Raw genomic sequence first — 22,461 nt, 5'->3', positions numbered from 1 at the left:
GTAATTAATGAGGTTCTGCAAACCCAAATAAGTAAGAACCCAGAATTGTTGCTACTGAACTTGGGAATGGAAGATGTTCCAATACAGTACAGAACATTGGTATTTTACATGACTACAGCAGCAAGACTTTTATATGCGCAGAAATGGAAAGTGCAAGAAATACCAACTACAGAAGATTGGATTTACAAATTGCTGTACATGGCAGAAATGGACAAAATGACAAGAAAACTGAAAGATCTTGATCCAGGAGAATATATTGCAGATTGGGGGAAATTGAAACAATACTTAGAAAAAAAATGGGATGTGAAAGGAGGACTGTGGCAGTTTGAGAACCATTAATTTGTGATTTTATAAATGGGAGAGAGAAGTAACTTTACCATTAATGGGAAAATTAAGTTATTAATTAATTAAAGCTAGCATTATTATTAAGGAGATTTTACTAAAAACATATAGTTTAAATAGTGATGTAGAGATTGGACATATTAGTGGATTTGAATTATAAAAGAGTTTGAATATGCTTAGAGCAAGAGATAAATATATATATATATATGATTTAGAAGAATTTAGTTGAAAATAAGTTAAATAATAAGATAGGTTAAGGGTTGGAAAGCTGTTGGAAGTCTACAAGGAGGGGGGAGGGAAAGGGTGGGGGTCGATATAATTTAGGTAAGATGGGGAATGTGTGTATTATTTATGTACTCACCAATAAATTTTTTTATAAAAAAAAAAAAAGAAAAGGTGAGTGCCAGGAGGTTAAGGGGACCCGGCACTCCGATCCTGGCTATAGTTCTGCAGAGAACTGAAGACTTAAAAAGACAAAAGGCAAACAGTACATTTTCCCCACAGTTGCTTAGCAGATATCCTTGCTCTGTCATTGGGGAAGAGAGAAGATGCCTCCCTCACAGGGAAACAGAGGGAGTTTGTACCTGTCAACACACATATGCACAGAAACATATACAAAGCCTCCTTCAGTTTTATCTAAATTGCTGATCAGAAATACATGGTACCAGGGCTGGGGAGATTAAGAAGGGTTTATCTTCAAGCCTGAAACACACGTTCCAGTTAGTTGCCACCCAGTACTATGCAGTTCTGGCCAGCAATTTAGAAACACTTTTTGTTGTGCAAACTTGGCAATCAAACTAGGCAAGCTCCTGGGGAAGAAGGGGTTAGCATAGGGCTGTTCCAGGCTGATGCTTGGTGTCTTGCAGCTCAAATAAAACAGATCTATCCCCTACCCTTGCTGTTGTGGATTTCAAATTTTATCTTCACCAACTTCCTCTCCTGCATTCTCATTCGCCACCCATACTTATTCAGCAGAAGAAGTCACATGATCAAGGCAACTGAATCCTCTGCTTCTTCCCTAGTTACTATGACTAGAATGTTTTATCTTCTACTTAGAGACTTGTGTTTTCCACCTTGCATAAGAGACAGATTTGATTAGCCACTGGTTTTTACATTTACAACGGAGACTGTCATTGTTCTCACATTCTTCTTACCACAAGGCCAAAGGTGCCTGATGCCATCTCTGCACCATGCTTCAGCACCTGCTAAGGGCCAAACTACAAGTGATGAATGACGATTGAACAGCAAGTGTATTCCTCCCTGTTCACTTGCCCTCCGCTTGCTCTCCACTTGCCGTTCAAGTGTCATTCATCACGTGTAGCTTGGCCCTAAGTCTGCATGACTCTTCATATAAGTGCAGATATATTCTCTTGAAATCATGCGTAGAAGTAAAAGTAATTGGGTCTCAGCTAGAGTTGCCTGTTCCAGGTTGGGAAATTCCTGGAGGTTGGGTGGGACCTAGGGAGGTGGAGTTTGGGAAGTCAAGGGACCTCAATGCAATATTATGCCTTCCAAACCAGCCATTTTATCCAGGAAAACGTGTTGCCTGGAGATCAGTTGTTATTCTGGCAACTTTCAAGCCACTACCTGGAGCTTGACACCTCTACCTCAGATCTTTGGATAACCTTTGGTTCTCTAGGTCTGGTTCAGAAGGTGTTGTAAAAGCATTTAGACCAAGTATTGAAATCAGTGGGAGGGGGGAAAGAAAGAGCAAGGATGGTTCTAAGAAACTGTAAGCTGAGACTGCAAGTTGAACCCAAAACGAGCTTTCATGCTAAAGCTATGCTTCTAACTGTTTAAACAGAAAATATGTCTTCTTTCTCAGTGTCAGTTTGTAATATCTGTGTGTTACCTTAAAGGTTATCAATTTTCCATAGGCTTATGATGTTTTGCCCATAGGTTCAGTGGTTAGAAGATCTCCAGATAAGTCGATTTCTGTTTATGGTAAATTCATTGTATAGCCTATATAACAAAATATACTGTGAGTACGCTGTAATCTTCCTTGTATGGGGAGGAACTCTTCCTTGTTCGGGGGTCAGCTTTGTTTCCCTACAGCTGTAGATTCTTCTTTATTCTCCTTTAATAACAGTGCCTCTGGCAAATCTGATTGAACACAACACAAAGACATGTTTTTCTTCCATACATGGTAGGCTTGCCAGGTCTCCTGTTATAGCACATTGCTGGCTGGCACCTGAAATGCTGGCAGGAGGAAATGGGTGTGTGTGTGAATGGATTGTGGAGTGTGCCAGCAGAACCCAGAAATGACATCACAGGTGCTCTAGAATTTTTAAAAAACAGCCCCCAGGGGCCAAAGCAGCGGGTAGCAGCATAATTGCTTCCAGTGTGCATGCAAAGCACTCTAGTGCTCCCATGCTTCCTTGTCATGCTGGAAAATGACATCATTTTCCAGCATGAAGGAGGAGCCATGGGGCACACTGAAGCCCAGTTCAGTAAAAAAAACTCCAGGCGGGTGATTTTTCCTGAACATAGTGGAAAACATCCAGGGGAAAACTACTTCTGATGTGGACACGGGTTATAGCTTGCGACAAGCTCTGAATCTGGATATATCAATGGAAATCTCTAATAAGTCACAGAAACGTAACCTGGACTGCACCTTGATGCCTCAGAAATGGAACAAAAGCCAATTCAGTAACTTTCTAATATTTTGATTTTAAGTTTTCATATCATAGCCTGATCTTGAATAATTCTTTATGCATTTTAATAACCACAGATCATATTAATCATCAAGGTAACTGAACTCAGAATAAGTGAAGGACAGGAGTGAAGAGAAGAAGGGAAGTGATGTTACAGTCTCTTTGGTTTGACTCCACTCCAATTGAAGCAGATTCTCCAATAGCATGTGCATGGCTTTTTTTCAGCTGGAACGTGGTAGAACAGAGTTCCGGCACCTCTTGAAAATGGTCACATGGCCTGTGGCCCCGACCCCTGATCTCCAGATAGAGGGGAGTTTAAATTGCCCTCTGCGCTGCTGCATGGAGGGCAATCTAAGCTCCCCTATGTCAGGAGATCAGGGGGCGGGGTCACCGACCATGTGACCATTTTTGCTGAGGGCAATTTAAACTTTAAAAAACTCCCCCCTTGTTCCAGCTGACCCAAAGTGACGTCCTGAGTTCCACCACTGAGTTCCACCATCTCTTTTCCCAGAAAAAAAGCCCTGAGTATGTGCAGTGCTTTTCTTTGAGCCAGGACGCCTCGGAATGGCGTTCCAGCACCTCATAAAAATACCCATGTGACTGGTGGGTATTTTTAAAGGGTATTTTTAAAAGGGCCTGTTTTGGCCATTTTGAGCCAATTTGGGAGTGAATCGGGCCCCAAATGGCCAAGATCAGGTTGCTGCCAGGCAGGGGAGTGTTTCCCACCCAGCAGTGGCCTATTCCAAGCCAATTCGGGCCCAATCCAGGCCATTTTGGGCCTGTTTGGGCCATTTGGGGCCCATTTTGAGCCCAAAACAGCCAGGATTAGGCGCAAAATGGCCAGGATCTGGCCTCTGCTGGGTGGAAGAACACTCCCCCACCCAGGAGCAGCCCGATCCTCCCCATTTTAGGCCTGATGCTGGCCATTATGGGCTCCTATCAACAATTTTGGGCCCAATTCAGGCCCAAAGTGGCCAGGATTGGGCCCCATACAGCTAGGACTGTGATGCTGCCTGGCAGGGGAGTCCTCTCCCATGTGGCAGCAGCCTGTTCCAGGCTGTTTCAGGCCCATTTCAGCCCAATTTGGGCCCTAAACGGCCAGGATTGGGCTACTGCTGGGCGTGGGAGTGCTCTCTGTGGCAGCAGCCTGTTCCAGGCCAATCTGGGTCTGATCCAAGCCATTGCGGGCTGATTCAGGCCCAATCCGGGCTGAATTCGGCCTGATCCAGGCCAAATTGGGCCCCCTAATGGAACACAGGAGCGCTCCTTGGGTGGCCACAGTCTGCGTGATGATGTCACTTCCAGGAAGTGACATCATTGTGCAGTCCTGGGAGCATGCATGCACTGCTCACATGCACATGTAGTGAGAGATGCACCACCTCCTCCTGGGAATTGCCCCAGGTGAGAGTTCCCCCACCTCTTTCCCCAGAAAAAAAGAGTATGTGTATCTCAACAATGGAACTGAAAATCTCTGAAGTGATCTACCAATGTCCTCTGCAGCACAAAGAGATCAAGAGTCTTTCGTCATGTTCCTGATTTGTTCTGATCCAACAGATCCTGCTCTTATTTAGAGACAATAACTCCAATAGCAAGTATGGCACAGACTGTTCTTGAAAATTTATTCCTCATGTCAGTTCCATCTTAGGTTATTTAAAGGAAGCTGAGGGGGGGGTGTTATAGTTTGTAGTTTGAGCTAGTTAGGGTTTTAGTTTTGAAGTCTCAGGTAGAGGACAAGAGTTCCCTCTTTCCAGATTTTCTCTGGTCTCCTGGAGGCTGGGCCCCATGGGAATTCCTTTTAAAAGTTTTTTCATGTTGTTTGTTTAGTTTCCTTTTTTGAAGTGGGTTGGTTGAGAACTACTCTGTTTATCAGACTGTCAAGAGGCCTTGGGTCAGCCTATTATTAGTTATAAATGGTTGTTTTATTCTGCTCCTTTTCAATTCATTATTCAGTAATATGTTTACTTTTTTCCTAATGTTTGGTGTTGCCACATTCTTATTGGGTGTTTTTTTGCAATACTGCCTTGATGGTCATTTCAACTGTTATGGTTACTTATTCATTAGATTAACCAAATTTTATCTACTGTCTTCCTTCCACTACTTATTCCTAATACCAATGAAAAATGTATCAATTCTGACCATTGATAGAATTGGGAAGTATTCTATTTTAACAAACAATTTAATTTTTTCCTGCTCAGTTTTATTTAATTCACAACTAACCAGATATGAGTTTTTTAATATGCTTTTACTGCTTATTATTGTCAATCCTATTTGCAAATTAATTTCTTGGGAAAGTGTTCTTGTTATCAAATTCACACCCTCCTTCAATGAATGTAGCTGGAGTGGTGCATCCAAACGGTCCTCCCTTACAAATTATGAGTAATTTTAGTGATTTTTCCAAAGATTCCAAAAGCCAATCAATTTATCAATATGGATCATTACTAACATGGATAAAAATTTTTATTCCTGTTCTCATTATGAATTTGCCAATGGCTAATAAAGTTATCTATGAATTGTAGAGGGCTAAACAATAAAATTAAACTTAAAAGAATTCAAATCAATCTCACTAAATTAAGACCAGAAAATGTATTCCTCCAAGAATCACAACTTAAGCCCAGTTCTAGCCAGATTTTTAAGATTTCGTGGTTTGCCCAGCAATTTCATGCAGCGGGGTGCACTAAATTGTGTAGGATGGCAATCCTTCTTTTCAAAAATTGTAGATTCTCTCTTAAAGAAACTGAATTAGACCTGCAAGGTCATTATTTCTTTCTTATGGGTTCTTCGGAGGAGACAAATTACTCTTGCATCAATTTATGCCCCAAACTGTAATCAAATTTCCGTTTTGAATGAGACCTTCTCTAAACTGATCTCTTTTGGTACAGGTGATTTCTTATTAGGTGGTGACTTTAATCTCATAGCTGATAACACAATAGATAAGTCGAAGCTAAGAACATATTTAACAAATACTGCTAGAGGCCCTTCTGAACTTATATCTTTGTTTGATAACTTTGGATTGGAAGATATATGGCGAGTTCAACATCCTAAGGAACAGGACTATACTTACTATTCTGCACACTATGATATTCATACCAGAATAGATTACATCTTATTTTCTAGAAATCTAGTAGATCTGGTTCATTCTACATCCATTGGCCAAAAAACATGGTCTGACCATTCCTGGTTAGATTGTGTACTAAAAATGGGTGAGGAAGATAACTAATACTGCAGTATGGAGATTCAACACGTCATTCTTATATAACAACACTATAAGTTCAGAAATTGTCTCCTCTATACAGACATATTTTAAAGATAATGCTGCTGACTCTGGAGTCGGTTCTGCAATAATACGGGAGGCAATGAAGGCTGTGACTAGGGGAGGAAAATCATATCTTTAGCCTCTTCCTATAAAAGGGAGAAGGAAAGGGCGAGAGGGGAAATCAATTTCTGCTTTTGTTCCAAACCTATTTGGAACAAAAGCATATACTGACAGGAAGTAAAAAAAATCTATACAAAGTTACAAGCTGACGAAAATCTTGGAAACATTGGAAACTTATAAGATCCAAAATGACCTTTTATTCCTAAAACAGAAGGATTGACATTCCCATCCCAGGTCTTTGCGCCTTTTAGCCTGGAAAGTCAGGCAAAAGAAATTCTCAAGTTCTTGTGGTGGACTTGTGAGGTAGCTAAGCAATACTGGGGAGATATAATAGAAATAATTAACGAGGTTTTGCAAACCCAAATAAATAAGAACCCAGAATTGCTGCCTATTTGGAACAAAAGCATATACTGACAGGAAGTAAAAAAAATCTATACAAAGTTACAAGCTGACGAAAATCTTGGAAACATTGGAAACTTATAAGATCCAAAATGACCTTTTATTCCTAAAACAGAAGGATTGACATTCCCATCCCAGGTCTTTGCGCCTTTTAGCCTGGAAAGTCAGGCAAAAGAAATTCTCAAGTTCTTGTGGTGGACTTGTGAGGTAGCTAAGCAATACTGGGGAGATATAATAGAAATAATTAACGAGGTTTTGCAAACCCAAATAAATAAGAACCCAGAATTGCTGCTACTGAACTTGGGAATGGAAGATGTTCCAATGCAGTATAGAACATTGCTATTTTACATGACTACAGCAGCAAGACTTTTGTATGCGCAGAAATGGAAAGTGCAAGAAATACCAACTATAGAAGATTCGATTTACAAATTGTTGTACATGGCAGAAATGGACAAAATGACAAGAAAACTGAAAGATCTGGATCCAGGAGAATATTTTGCAGCTGTGGGCTTTCGGGGACCACAGTTCTCTTTGTCAGATGCATCTGGCAGGGAGAGCTGTGGTTATCGAAGGCTTATACTACATAGGAATTGGACGCTTTTACTGCTGCAAACTAACACGGCAAACTGACGCCTCACCAAAAGGAGATGTTTACATTTACTAGCAAAGGAATGTTTTGGTTGCCTCCCCGCTAATTGCATCCTGTCCCCTTCTGATATATGTCTCCTTCTCTCCCCTATCTCCCCTCCTCTTCTGTATTTGACCAGTTTGGATCATGCATCTGATGAAGAGAACTTGATTCTCGAAAGCTTATGCTACAATAAAATTGGTTAGTCTTAAAGGTGCTACTGGACTCTTTTTGATTTTGCTACTACAGACTAACACGGCTAACTCCTCTGGTTCTATAAGGATATTTACACATCTTCCAATCCAAACTTGCATCAGATTGGGGAATATTTGATCTCCAAATCAAAATTTATAAAAGAACACAGAGACCTAATGGAAGCCCCTATCACAGCTCAAGAACTTCTAACTACTATCAAATCCTTGAAAAACAATAAATCCCCAGGCAGAGATGGATTCCCAAGTGAGTTTTATAAGAAATATGCAGATATCCTTATAGATCCTCTAGGCAAGGTTTGCAATGATGTCTTATTCTCTAGCAGGGTTCCTCAATCATGGCTGCTTTCCAGAATAGTAGTCATACCAAAACCGGATAAGGACCTAACTAACCCAAACTCTTACAGACCAATTTTGTTAATAAATCAAGATACAAAAATGTTTACAGCCACCATCGCTCATACGTTAAACTCATTCATCACACACTATGTTCACCAAGACCAAACAGGTTTCATGCCAAAACAAAATATAGCAGATAATATCCATAAATCACATGACATCATAAATTATAAAAGAAAAAGAACATTGAATTCCTTATACCATCAACTGATATAGGAAAAGCCTTTGACAAACTAGAGCCTAAATACCTAATCTCACTCCTGAGTCACATGGAATTTGGGGGACTTTTTTGTGTGCCATCCCAGCCCTCTATTTGTCTCTAGTAGCCCAAATTTGAATAAACAAACAGTGTATCTTTGAAAGACTTCCTGCTGTCACGGGGTACCAGACAAATCTGTCCACTCTCACCATTGCTTTTTGACTTTTATATCGAACCCCTAGCCATAGTTATCTGCAAGAACCCCTAAATCCTTGGTATCAAAGTAAAAGATAAGATGAAACTCAGCCTGTTTGCAGATGTTGTAGTATTATACTTGTTTAACCCATTACAAACCATTTTGGCTGTTGACACAGAACTTACCCAATTCTCAGCAATTTCGGGTCCTCAAGTTATCCAAACTAAAACAGAAATATTTCCTATACATCTTTCCCAAGTGACTGCCTTCCAAATCAAGGCAGCCTACAATTACAAATGGATCTCTACATTCTGGCTTCATTGGGGATAGATCCCCCTTGACTTAAATGATTTGTTTAAATGCTGTATTTTAATATTTTATACCCGCCAATTTTAATTGTTTTGATATAATGTTTTAATGTTTTTATAATGTTTTTACTGTTTTAAACTGTTGTTAAACCACCCTGAGCCCATCTGACGGAGAGGGCGGTCTAGAAATGTGATAAATAAATAAATAATTTCCTGAATTATATCATTGGCATTGTCCCCCTTTAAGCATTGGAACAATCTACAATTTTCCTGGCTAGAGAAAACAAATTTGGTTAAATCATTTATTCTACCTAAATTTATTTTTTTTTTAGAACTTTACCAATTCCTCTCTCAAACTCTTAAGAAAATTCAACAATCTTATAACAACTTTGTTTGGAACAACAAAAAACCTAGAATTAGTTTTAACATGCTGAGTAAGCTTAAAAATCAGGGAGGACTAGGTTACCCAGATCTAAAATTATATCGGGATGCATCACTCCTAGCAAATCTATTAAAAACTCTAAATCCAAGTCTGACTTTAGATTGGATACACATACAGCAGAGTTTTGTTTATCCAAAAACCTTGCTTGTAATATTTTGGAACTAGAAACAAAGCCCGTTGTGGGAAAAAATACAACGGGCTCTAGAAAGGGGAGAGTGGGCAGGCATGCATTCCCTCCTCCACCATCACTGATCCCGGCAGGTGAAAGAGGGGGGTGGGCATTGCCACCTGATCCAGATCTGATCTCTTTATCAAGAGCGCTCTATACTGGTGGATGTGTGGTTCCAAAAAGCTGCACTCTCTCCTCTAGCTCCGAAATGGATAGAGGAGAGAGTGCAGCTTTGTGGAACTAGAGATAGATAGCTAGAGGAGAGAGTGCAGCTTTGTGGAACCGCACAACCACCAGTATACCACTGGTATACTGGTATACTGCTATACCAAGCACTATATACCACCAGTATATAGCGCTCTTGATAAAGAAGATATGAAACAGGAGTTCAGCTTGCGCCCTGTTGAGCGCATGGTGGCTTTCCATCCTCCCTGCAGGGTTAGCGTCCTCCTTGTGGAATCTCCCAACTGGGGGCTGGTCATTGGAATGTGTTCATCATTTGACCACCATGATTAAGTAAAAAGGAGTGACTCATTTAATTTGGGAGGAAAACCCACCATACAAGGTCAATAGATTTAACCAAGAACACTAAGGTTTTAGATAAGTCTGTTTTAGAGACCAAATTAGATTCCTAGATTCATTGGTATCAATACTTTCAAATAAGAAACTTAGTTAACACGTTTAAAGAACGTTTGTCAAAACCTTTGACTGGCTTTGAAAAATTGTTAAAAGTACCTCCAGCAAGTGACAAAGGAATTATCTCAAGAATCTTATTAACAGCCTCCAGTAATAAACCACCATCATATGTGCAGGCTTTGCACAGAGACCTTGGTTTTAAACTCTCTAAATTTCAGTGGCAACAGATCTGGCAATCTAAATTGGCTACTTTCAGATTAATCAATATTAAAACCCAGATGTTTAAATTATTAATGAGATGGTATCTTACACCAGTCAAAATTAATCATATGAACTGCAAACAGCAATAAACCTGCTGGAAAAAATGTGGAGTCCGAGGTTCCTATTTTCATACTTGGTGCTCTTGTAAACGTGTCCAATCATTCTGGTGTCTAATTTGAACTCAAATATTTACTATTACAACATGTCTAATTCCACTTGGAGTGGCAAGGAAATGACCATTTAAACTGTGGGCAGGGTGGGGCTTGGCTGGCTGGCCCAGAGTTCCTGGCCGGCCAGCCAAGCTCCGCTGTTTAAATGGCCATTTCCCCACCACTCCAAGCAGTGGAGAAATGGCCATTTAAACTGTGTGCGGGGTGGGGCAGGGCTTGGCTGACCAGCCAGGAGTTCCCAAGCCCTGCCCCACCCACAGTTTAAATGGCCATTTCCCCGCCACTCGGAGCAGCCATTTAAACAGCCCCGCTGTTTAAATGATCAGCTGCTTGTTGGGGATCTCCACTGCTAAGTGGTCGGAAAGGGGTATTTAAACCCCATGAACCATGAACCGGTTCATGAACTTGCCCCAGTTTGTGGAAGTTCATGGTTCCTGGTTTGTGAAAATGCCACCAACCACGAACTGCATGGTTTGGTTTTTTTGCGGTTCGTGCCCACCTCTAGATAAGATTTAACCTAATAGCCAGTTTGTTGTAGTGGTTCAGAGCACAGGACTCTAATATGGAGAACCGGGTTTGATTCCTCACTCCTTCACTTGAAACCAGCTAAGTGACCTTGCGCCAGTCACAGCTTCTAGCACTCTCAGCCCCACCCACCTCACAGGGTGTTTTGTTGTGGGGATAATAATTACATACTTTGTAAACTGCTCTGAGTGGGTGTTAAGTCATCCTGAAGGGCGGTATATAAATTAAATGTTATTATTATGTTATTATTATTATGTGCCGCAGCCCATTTAGTCATTGTGGCAGCCTGAAAGAACAGTAAACTGCCTTTATTATCTGATTGGTACAAAAAGATATGGGACATATTTGTAATGAAGAAAATTCTAGATCAAGAAAAGCAGATCGAGTCAGACCAATATATCTTTAATTTTGCTGAAGCATGGCAACCTGTAATTGACTTTATATCAAGAAATGAGGCAGTATTCTACTTCATCCAGTTCCTACTTTTCTGATGTAGGTATATCGTTAGCTGTAGTTCTATCCATGATAGTAAATTTAGTTGACTCATTGTTCTTTAATTACTTAGTAATTCTTGTGTATACTTTCATATTTAGCATCTTTCAATGTTTTGATTTCTAACTGCTGATATATGTTGTTTTTAAGCTGTTATTATACAATTTCTTTATTTTAATAAAGTTTATTTAAAGCTGAAAAAAAGTTTAAATTAAGACCTTCAGGGACCACTGAGTGTAATTTAAACATAAAATAAGCTTCCCTCTGTTGTGATGTTTTAACTACATTTGTTTTTATTATAGGGCTATGGCTTATGTTTGTATATTATACAATATTGGAAATCATAGGAAGAATGATCTTTTCCCACAAAATGGGCAACTAAGGGCGCTTCCATAACCCTGTTCTTAATTCTGGACTTGTGCTCCAAATGCAGGTTTTTATTGGGCTGGTACTTAAACCCACATATATTTTAGGACATTTACTTAGGTAAAGGTAAAGGTAGTCCCCTGTGCAAGCACCGAGTCATTACTGACCCATGGGGGATGTCGCATCACGATGTTTTCTTGGCATACTTTTTACAGGGTGGTTTGCTATTGCCTTCCCCAGTCATCTATACTTTACCCCTAGGAAACTGGGTACTCATTATACCGACCTCAGAAGGATGGAAGGCTGAGTCAACCTTCAGCTAGCTACTTTAACCCAGCTTCCACCAGGATCAAACTCAGGTCACGAGCAGAGCTCGGGCTGCAGTACTGCATCTTACCACTCTGCACCCCAGGGCTTTTAGGACATTTACATAAGATCACGTATATCACATTTTTGGAGTTGCAAGTAGTTAAATTATTTAATTTTAAATTGCATAATCCCATAGGATGTTGGAATTCCTGTGTCTCAATAGTTATTTGACATACCTGGCATCTACTGCATTTATTATGTTCTTTTCATGTGGAAATAACTGGAGAAGGCATTTAGAAATCCACTCTGATCTCCAAATCCCTGCTATTTCTAGTTCTCTTGTGACCAGTCAAAGGGCATCTCTCACATCCTGGAATATCCTGGACTAGATTCCAATGCCTGTTGATAATGTTTTTTTTTAAAAAAAACAAACAAATGCTTTTTTTGTTTTTAACCACCAACCTGATGATGGAAGAAATTGAAGATTTGCTCTTTGCTTTGTGTAATTTGGGTTCAGCTAAATAAAGAAAATTAAATGCATACAGAGTACAGCCCTTCTGGGGATCTTATTTATTAATTACTAGGATGAAAATTGAGATAACATCCAATTGTACATGTTTTTCAATTTATTATTTTCTCGTCTTGTCTCTTGTTCCCCCCACCATTAACATTTGCCTCTTATTTTTTCTAATATTCCTGTTTCTAATTATAGTCTACTTCTGGTCCTTTACAGGTAAAAACTGGACAACTCTCTGTCTTTTACTGGTTATTTTTGCATGATGTCTTTGTGGTAATAAAATTGAATTTTTTGCCCATTGAAATATATATATTGCACTCTGTTGCAAAAGGTGAATCAGGAGGACTTTTCTCTCAATAGTAGTTAACCCAGGATTGCCTGCAGTAGTTATGACTAGAGATGAGCACGAATAGAAAAAAAAACGTAGATGATGTTTGTTGTTTGTTGCCATCCATGAACAATCACGAATATGGCCCTGTTCACGAACATGTTCATGGTTGGATATTCGTGGGGGCCAGCAGGCTCTCCTCCAGCCATCATCCAAGTCAAGATCCCTACTGCACCACTCCCAGAAACCTGACCTGAGCAGGCACCAGGAAAGGTACCAATAATAAATGCTTGGCCCCAGAGCCTGGCAGCAGTGCTGGAACTTGAAGGGGTAGATCCCTACCGCACCACTCCCAGAAACCTTACCTGAGCAGGCAGCAGGAAAGGTACTAATAATAAATAATAGCTTGTCCCAGAGCTTGGCAGCAGCCCTGGAACTTGAAGGGGTAGATCCCTACCCCACCACACACAAAGAAAATTCAAGCTCCAATGCACTCTCTCTATCAAACTGCCAACAGCAGCTGTCTCTCCCTCTCCAAAGCCAGAGCTGGGAGCCCCCCTCCCCCCTGGTCTTTGTTCCCTTGTAACAAATTTGGAGCTGCACACTTGAAAGGAAGACCTGCCTTATCAAGCTAAATTGGGTTTAGATTGGGTTTTCCAGGGCAACAGCAGGAGTTCAGACAGAGTTCAGACAATCCCTGCCTAAGTTGCCCAGGGAATTGATTGCAGGTGCCAGGCTGTCTGGCTTGACGAACAGCAATGAAGGAGGCTTGCAACGGCCAGCTGTTCATTTAGAATGGGGCCTCATGAACAGCTTGTGCATGAACAGCAGATTGGGCTGTTTGTGGCTTTTTTTTGGTTTGTATTGCTGTTTGTGCCCATCTCCAGTTATGACTATCCTGAGTAATTCAAGATAGTTGGAGATTAAGTGGTATAGAGGATTTCCCCCCCTGCTAGTTTCTTCTGGAAAGTACGTCTTGTGGAGCTTGTCTGCACTTTAACCTCCTAAGAACTGTTTTCATGAGTAAATGGTCCAGGCCTGTTCACTGTTTAAATCTCAGAGCATGGATTATTTATTAGCAGTTTCTACCAGCCTATCTCTGTTATGCAAGGCAAACAGTCAGACCTTGACAAAGAGATTGATGCTAACCATTTTGAAAGTCTGAAAAAAGTCACAAGAAGATCCTGTTTGAGGCCAACCTACGTTCTGGGGTCCACAGTGCTTAAAAAGATCTGTTTTCTTTTTTAAAATCATGAGCAAACCATTTTGCTCATCTTTTGCATGAAGAAGGGCATCATAAGAATTATTACTCAACCGCAAATAGTTATTAGGACTGCTATGAGTCTCTTAGACACTGAGCTGGCACTGCTGCAGGCACCTCCCACATTCTGCATTGCCTTTAGGCTTTCACAGGCCAAGCCAACACAACAGATCTCTCAATATTTCATTCATGCCTGCTTTCAAAAATGTTAACTCTTCCACCTGAGTAGTAATAACCTGATAGACCACACTGACCAAACATTCTAGGCTTGCAAGCCTCCTGGCCCCACTCACCTAGCTGGCACGGAGGGCACTGGGGTAGGGAGAAGTGCACACATGCACTCCCACATTCCTCTGTTGTGCTGGAAAATCGGTGAGGGAGGAGCTGTGGATCATGCTGAAGCTTAATACATTAAAAATCTTCAAATGGGTGATTTTTAATGAATCTGGCTTTGGTGTGACCTGCAGCTTTCCTGTCATTTTCTGGCATGATGGGAGATCATGGGAGCTCACACACGGGAAGTAAATACCCCACTTCCCTTAGCCCCCAGGCCCCTGCACCCCCAGTTTGGCTACATTATAATAGGTTAGCCCCCCCCCAAAGGCATTGTGTTTCTAACGATGTAATACCATGTTTTGCATTATTCAACATTTTATGCTTTAAAGGCTTATGCTTTGTAGGATTGCTAACCTCCAAGTGGTGGCTGGGGATCTCCCGGAATTACAACTGATCCCCAGGTGATAGAGATCTGTTCCACTGGAGAAAATGGCTGTCTTCAAAGATGGATTCTATGGCATTATATCCAGCTAAGGTCCCTCCCCTCCCCAAACTGCCATCCCCAGGCTCCAGGAATTTCCCAGCATGGACCTGGCAACCCTAATTCTTTGTTCAGAAGACAGTTACCTCAGTTTCAAACTCCTGCAATTTCTATTCCTATTACATTGATTATTAAACGTTTCAGACTATTGATTGCATTGATTCATATGGTGTAATCTGCCTTGAGTTTCAGTGAGAAAGGCGGATTACAAACAATGTAATTAAATGAAATGTCCTGTTCCACACACATTTAATGGAATTCTTGGAGGATATCCCAGATTTTGTTCCACTTTTCTAGAAAAGTAGTAGTGGTTAGACGTCAGGACTGCAATTTGGGAGGCCTCAGTTTCAACTCCCACTCTGTCATGGAAAATGGTTGGGTGACATAGGGCCAGTCTCACAATCCCAGACTAACCTACTTCACAGTGTTGTTGTAAGAAGTAAATAAAAATAAAGTAAGTCTGTGGTAGGCAAAAGGCAGTATGGGCAGGGTTTGTGTGGACCCTGTTCTGGAAGTATTTATACCGGACAAACAATTCAGGAGTTTTGATTAGAGGGGGGTATGAACAGCAATACGAACAAAAAAAGCGACTAACAGCCCAATCCGTTGTTCATGATAAAACTGTTCATGAGGCATCATTTCCTGGCGAACATGTGGTCGTTCCAAGCCCTCTTCGTGGTGTTCGTCAGCCATTTGTAAAGCCAGACAGTCTGGCACCTTTCAATCAATTCCCCTGGCAACATAGGCATGGACTGTCTGAACTCTGTCTGAACGCCTTCTGGCTTTCCTTCTGGCTTGTAACCCCTCAAAGTAGCTTCCAGCAGACAGTCCAGTTTTTGCCACTGTGAAGAGAAAATGACATGAAAGGGGGAGACCCATGGATCATGACTTTCCCGGGGTGCAATCTCTCTGAAACTCGGGCAGTCTCCAGAGGACAGTGAGGACTATGTCCCCTGCAAATTTGGTGGGTATTGGACATTGGGAAGGTCAGTTTGTAACCCCTCAAAGTAGCTTCCAGCAGACAGTCCAGTTTTTGCCACTGTGAAGAGAAAATGACAGGAAAGGGAGGGACCCATCGATCAAGGCTTTCCCAGGGTCCAACCTCTCTGAAACTTGGGCAGTCTCCAGAGGACAGTGAGGACTATGTCCCCTGCAAATTTGGTGGGTATTGGACATTGGGAAAGTCAGTTTCTAACTCCTCAAAGTAGCTTCCAGCAGACAGTCCAGTTTTTGCCACTGTGAAGAGAAAATGACATGAAAGGGGGAGACCCATGGACTCTCCTTTCCCCAGCTCAAGTTCAGCTAAGTCCCAAGGGGGCCATTCTGGCTCCCATGAACCTCCAGCTATGAACATGTTCATGAACATGTCATGTCCGTCGATGTTTGTGAATCCCTGTTCGTGGATGGCAAACATCGTGTTCGTGTTTTCCCCCTGTTCGTGCCCACCTCTAGTCTTGATAGAAATGAATGAATGAAATTTAAGTGGCTCAAGTCAACTAGCAACAAAACAAAGAAAAATCCAATATTCAATCAGAGAGCTGTCAGTAATTTAACTCTTCTCATAGTGAGAATTGAACTGCAGTTAAAGCTCATTAATGGCATGTGTGATCATGAACTTTGTTGGTACTGATAAATAAGAGCTCTGAACCCTCACCATGCTGTCTTCTAACTTCTAATTTGATAGCTTTGTCCTGTAAGGATATGTATTCCTCTCCCCTCCCTCAATTCAAATCCATGTTTTCAGGATATATGGGGTACCATGACATGGGGAATATGCTGTTCTTTTAACCCTTATCCAAGTATTTGTTTCCGGCAAGAACCCATGTGAAAAGTCTCCCACCAATTGTTTCTGTTGCCTGTAGGTTTGCCAGCTTCAGCTTGGGAAATTCCTGGAAATTTGGGGATGGCGTTGGAGAGGGTAGGGTTTAAGGAGGGACCTCAGCAGAGTGTAATGCCAGAGAGTCCACCCTCTAAAGCAGCCATTTTCTCCAGGGGAACTGATGTTGGTCCGCTGGAGATCACTCGTAATTCTGGGAGATCACCAGCTACCACCTGGAGGCTGGCATCCCTAGTTGCTTGCCACTGCTCTGAACAGTGTTGACGCAAAGTGGGTCCTACTCCACATTACTACTTGGTTTACAATCAGACTAGCTAAACTGGGTTAAATTAAAGGCTATCACCTGCGTATATAATATTCATCATTGTATTTATAATGTACTATGGAATACAACTTGCTAATTATATATAAAGTCATTGCTGGCTCCCTTCTCTTATGATTAATTTAAAACTTACTGTGTTGACCCTGCAATAATCAATGAGACATTTGCATACTGCACTTTCATCCTAACACTTCAGCCATAACCAATGATACATAAATTTGTCTTTCATGCCCTGTGGCTAATTGTTCAATTACAAGGATATGAGCTGCTCTGACACCCTGGAACACATGGAAGGCCAGTTGTGAAGTGCTCAAGGCCATGGAATCAATGACATTTATATACCATGTGTCCTTTCCATACTTTGCAAAATAAGCTGTCATTCACACTCAGAAAAATAACATTAAAATTAACTTCAGGGCCTGTCACTTTTTTTTTACTATGTCCTCCCAGTTCAGTCACAGATCTCATTCTCCAACTTTAATCTGTAAGGTTCTCCTGGTTGTTTATGAAATTAAAACATTTGCTCGGGAGTATGTAGCTATAAACTATAATAAACATATTACAAATGTAGAAATACATTGAAGGACAATCATAAGAACGCTTTTCTAGTGCTAAGTCCCAGTGAACAGACCTGAGGAGGATTTGGAGAAAGGCAAGGCAAGGCAGAAAGCAAGCAAGCAAGCTTTCCTTGGAGTAAGTCCTCAAAAAAAACCCTAAAAAGCATCTAGAGTACACCTGCTTAGAGCTGCCCTAATGCAGTGCCATTTTAAACAGAGGATATACTCTTCCAAGTCAATCGAGGTCAATGGGTGTATTTCTGCTTAGGATTGCTCTAGGGCTGCCAGGTCCACTGGTGGGGCTGGGGGATCCCCTACACAAGGCTCACAATCTGCCTGTAGCCACATACTTATTCTAGTCATCCGTGGCATAAAACCCCCAAATCATAACCAGACTTTTCTAAAGAATTGCCTCTTCCTGGAGGCAATTCTTTCTCCAGGTGATTCTGATATGAATGGAAGCTGCTCTAGTCATGACAGTTTTGAAGTCCATTTCTAGCCTTAGTTCCATTTTGATCAGGGAATTACAAAAAACCTGCTGTGGAGACCCTCTTAACAACCAAGGGCTTGTAACAGAAATTGCTCTAACAGGACACAAAGACCAAGCATCAAATCACATCAAAGTATACAGTCCCCTTGTAAGCTATAGTTTAACATGACTAAGCATGCACAAGAATTTTTCTAGATTTGTAAGAAATTTTCCTATTTAACTACTAACATTTACAATTTGAAATGCATTTGCTGATTCAAAATTTGCTGCATCAAAAAAAGGGGGAAAGGGTGGAAAAAAAGATATGCATCACTATTGTCAGAGAACCAAATAGCCTAACCAGGTACAACATTTTCTCCAAAGCAGATCCTGAACTGGTGTAAATCAGTATCTTTTGATTGACAGCATGGGATAAATGTTAATTTTCTTTGCTGCTGATTCAGCAGAGAATTTCTTAATGCAATTGGCTGACTTCCTTAGTTAAAGAGCAAGAAAAGATCTAATTGCAGATTTTACTCTAAACACACATGGCTGTTGTTATGTAAATCAGACTACTTTTTCTCCCATGTCTTGCATTGTTAGTGCAGCTGCCGAATTGCACTCTGTAATTCTCTCATTGGAAGGAGCTGTTTATCAGAACACCATGATAAGAGACAGGCTTAGTAATGGAATGGCATGCCATTTTGGCTTGTCCATTTCAAGGGACATCAGAATAAGAAGTAATGAAAAAGAAAAAAAAAACCCTACCTTGCCAACATACTGATAGTCAGTTCCTGTGTACTCTTCTAAGAGGAAGAACTGATTCCACATCCAGCTTCTTTTGGACCGACTAAGCTCTTTCCTGTTGTTTCTGGATAGATCCAACACCTTTGGATTTTCTGGAAAGCCATTAGTCCTTTCCGATAATGGAGTGGATGAGCTTTGGTGGGGATGACCAACCCAGAAAAGGAGCCAGAAGCAATGGTAAGTTCTCATTGTGGCAACACAAAGCAATTTTGAAGGGATAGCTTCTTTCTTCACCTTAATTCAAACTAGTTTTCTGCACTGAAGCAAATCTCATTCCTCCGTCCTCCCTTCCTTAATGTTCTTTGCTCAGGTCTCTGTAGATCTCTGGAATGAAAAAGAAATGACAATTTATCAAGCGTTTACAGAGCTACTTAGCATTCATTGTAACAGCAAATATGACAAAAAGGTAGACGTAATTGCCACGAAAAAAAAAATCCTATGAGGCTCGCAGTTCTTGAATGTTGCAAGTGGCCCTTTATATAATATGAATGCAATATCTATGATGAGTGGGAGGAATAATAGCATTTCTATTTATTTTTGCTCTTTATTCCACTTACTTAAAAATACTAGTTTGGGCAACTTGTTTTTTTTTTAAACTTTATAATATTTGTACTGTGGGTGATTCTACTTATTATGTCAAAAGCATTTGTGGTTTTCAACTCTGGCATTTTTCATGGTGGTAATTACAGACCGCATGACATAAATACAGGATTTTCAAAAATATGTCTGGCCTTCCTATGGAGGTGTTAACCCATTGCCTGTGCAGTTTTGAACATTCTTGCACAGGTATATACAATATTCATATCCTCTTCTGGGAAGGATACAACTATTTTAAAGAAATAAAGCATAAGGGAAATGAAGAGGTGCATGGCCTAATCAGTGCCCTGCTACAAGCCATGTGCTTCCCCATCTGCAAGGTCTGAAGACACAGGAAAGCTGTAATATTTTGAGGGATACTTCCTTTCCTTGGGACCTTAAAGCACATCATTGGGCGAGTTTAGCCTCACTCCTTTTAATAATCTGCTATAAGAGATAAATTGTTTTTTTCCTTTTGTTGTACTTATGGAGTACCCTTCTTTTGCCTGGTCTTAGCAAACTTCTCTATATTTAGAGAATCACCAAAGTCTTAGCTCCCCAAAATGGTATACCAGAGAAATCTCCAAGTCTAGGCAGATCTTCTCAACTTGAGGCTCAAATTTCAGGGGAAACTTGGCATGCACACTTTTCTAAATTGTACGAATCCATTCCACCTACTCACAAGATGTCACATGATAAGAAGCTGGTGGATGGGTTTAAGAATTCTGCCTTAGTCTCTTTACCATTACCCAAGTGGCCCCCTGTGACGGAAGCTGAGGTAGAATCTTTAGTTTCATCTCTGGCCTCTGGTAAAGCTCCAGGTGAGGATTTGATTCCCATTGATCTAATAAAGGCATTTCCCAGTTGGTGGAATCCGATTTTAGCCAAATTATTCTCTCAAATTAACAACTCAGGCAAATTTCCTGTAGGTTGGAAAACCAGCATAGTGATCCCCATCCACAAAAAAAGAGACAAAACTAATCCGCATAATTATCATCCCATAAGTCTCCTTGATACCACATCAAAACTTTATGGAAGGTATTTGCTTCAAAAATTAGAAGACTGGGCTAATGATAACCATATTCTATATATATTCCATATGGTTATGGAATTTCAAAACTCAGACATGGCAACTCTGCTTTTCAGTCAAAGAGCCAATTCCTTTTCAGAGTCAAGTTCTAAAAAAACAGTCCTGCAAACCTGCAGCTGTAGACAAATTAACTTTTCCCTCCTCCTTTGTGGAGGAAAGTACTGTCAAGTAAAGCTAACTTATGGCATTCCCTGCTGGGGTTTTCAAAGCAAAAGACTAACAGAGGTGGTTTGCCATTGCTTGTCTTTGCAACCCTGGTCTTCTTTTAAGTTCTCCCATCCAATTACTAAGGCCAACCCAGCTTAGCTTCTGAGATCTGACAAGATTGGGCTCACCTGGGTTACCCAGGTCAGGGCCCCAGCTCTTTAGCAACTGTTTTTATGATGTAATGTATATATGTGTATATACCTTTAAGCGACCCTGACCTGGATAGCCCAGGTGAGTCTGATCTCATCAGATCTCAGAAGCTAAGCAGGGATGGCCTCAGTTAGTAATTGTATGGGAAACCTCCAATGAAGACCAGGGTTGCAGAGGCAGGCAATGGCAAACCACCTCTGTTAGACTCTTGCCATGAAAATTCCACGAGAGGTTGCCACTTGCCATAAGTCAGCTGTGACTTCAAGGCACTCTCTACCACCACCTTTAAGTGAGCCCTCAAGAGCTAGTTTCTTTTCCCCACTCAAGACCTGGATGGGAGAGGCCTCTCTAATGCCTTGTTCTATGTGTGTGTTCATTACAGACTTCCAATGTGTGTCTTACAATTCTCCAATTGTACACATTGGATGCAATAAAGAGATCTTTTACTGAAGCTACCAGAGTCTCCTGTGTGCTCGCTATTCAGTCGGACTAAAAGGGCAAGCTTCCCTATCCCCCATACCTCAAAGGATATTACAGTAGAGTTTGCTCCAGAATCCTCTTGCACACAGTGGCCAACCAGTTGCCCCAGAAGTCCAACACTCCCCTCCCCCATCAGCACAGAAGCCAAGGACTTCCTTTGATACTGCCCCTGTAGTCGCCATAAGTAGCCACTGGCTGGCCTATCCTAAAAGGCACACATAAACATGAAGCAGCTTCCTACTGAGTCAGACTATTGTTCCATCATGGTCAGTATCATCTGTCCAGCAGTGGCTCTCCAGGGTCTCAGATGGAGCTCTCTCACATCACCTCCTGTCTAAATCTTTTAACTAGAGATGCTGAAGATTGAACCTGGGATTGTGTGCATGCAAAGCAGGTGTTCTACCACTGAGTCATGGCCCCTCCCCATCTTCTTGAAGCATGGGGGTGGGGAAACACAGTCACAGCTGAACCAGCATTAAATTTTCTGGCATGGGTATCATTCCAACTGAGAAGTCAAGAGGAAATCAGTCTCATAGCACAGCTCAAGAATATAACATAATAATAACAACATTCGATTCATATATCGCCCTTCAGGACAACTTAACATCTACTCAGAGTGGTTTACAAAGTATGTTATTATTATCCCCATAACAATCACCCTGTAAGGTGGGTGGGGCTGAGAGAGCTCTGAGAGAGCTGTGGCTGACCCAAGGTCACCCAGCTGGCTTCAAGCGGAGCAGTGGGGAATCAAACCCGATTCTCCAGATTAGAGTCCCGCTGCTCTTAACTGCTACACCAAACTGGCTCACTGTAGATCCATCTTTTCATAATTATGTTGTCCTTCACTCTTACTAATACATTTCACAAGTTACCAGTTATATTTCTTTTATGAGAAGTGGATTTAGATGTAACATGCTTTTTAAAAAAATATCCTCCGCACTGTATTATGAAATTAATTTGTCA

At 41.1% G+C, this 22,461-nt stretch overlaps 1 protein-coding gene across 4 annotated transcripts in view; it reads right to left on the bottom strand.

Moving 5' to 3' along the window:
* The window catches only part of LOC129333180 (cadherin-6), a 102,278-nt gene extending 83,094 nt beyond the window's left edge, over positions 1 to 19,184 (bottom strand). For all 4 annotated transcript variants that reach the window (XM_054984657.1, XM_054984656.1, XM_054984658.1 and 1 more), the window contains exon 1: positions 18,957 to 19,184. In XM_054984657.1, coding sequence (XP_054840632.1) covers positions 18,957 to 19,184 — 228 coding nt within the window. The remainder of the gene's footprint in view (positions 1 to 18,956) is intronic.
* Between the last annotated feature and the right edge of the window lie 3,277 nt (positions 19,185 to 22,461).

The sequence above is a fragment of the Eublepharis macularius genome, chromosome 7 (genome assembly GCF_028583425.1).
Source record: "Eublepharis macularius isolate TG4126 chromosome 7, MPM_Emac_v1.0, whole genome shotgun sequence".
Taxonomy (NCBI): Eukaryota; Metazoa; Chordata; class Lepidosauria; order Squamata; family Eublepharidae; genus Eublepharis; species Eublepharis macularius.
This window is presented reverse-complemented; position numbering and strand designations above follow the sequence as displayed.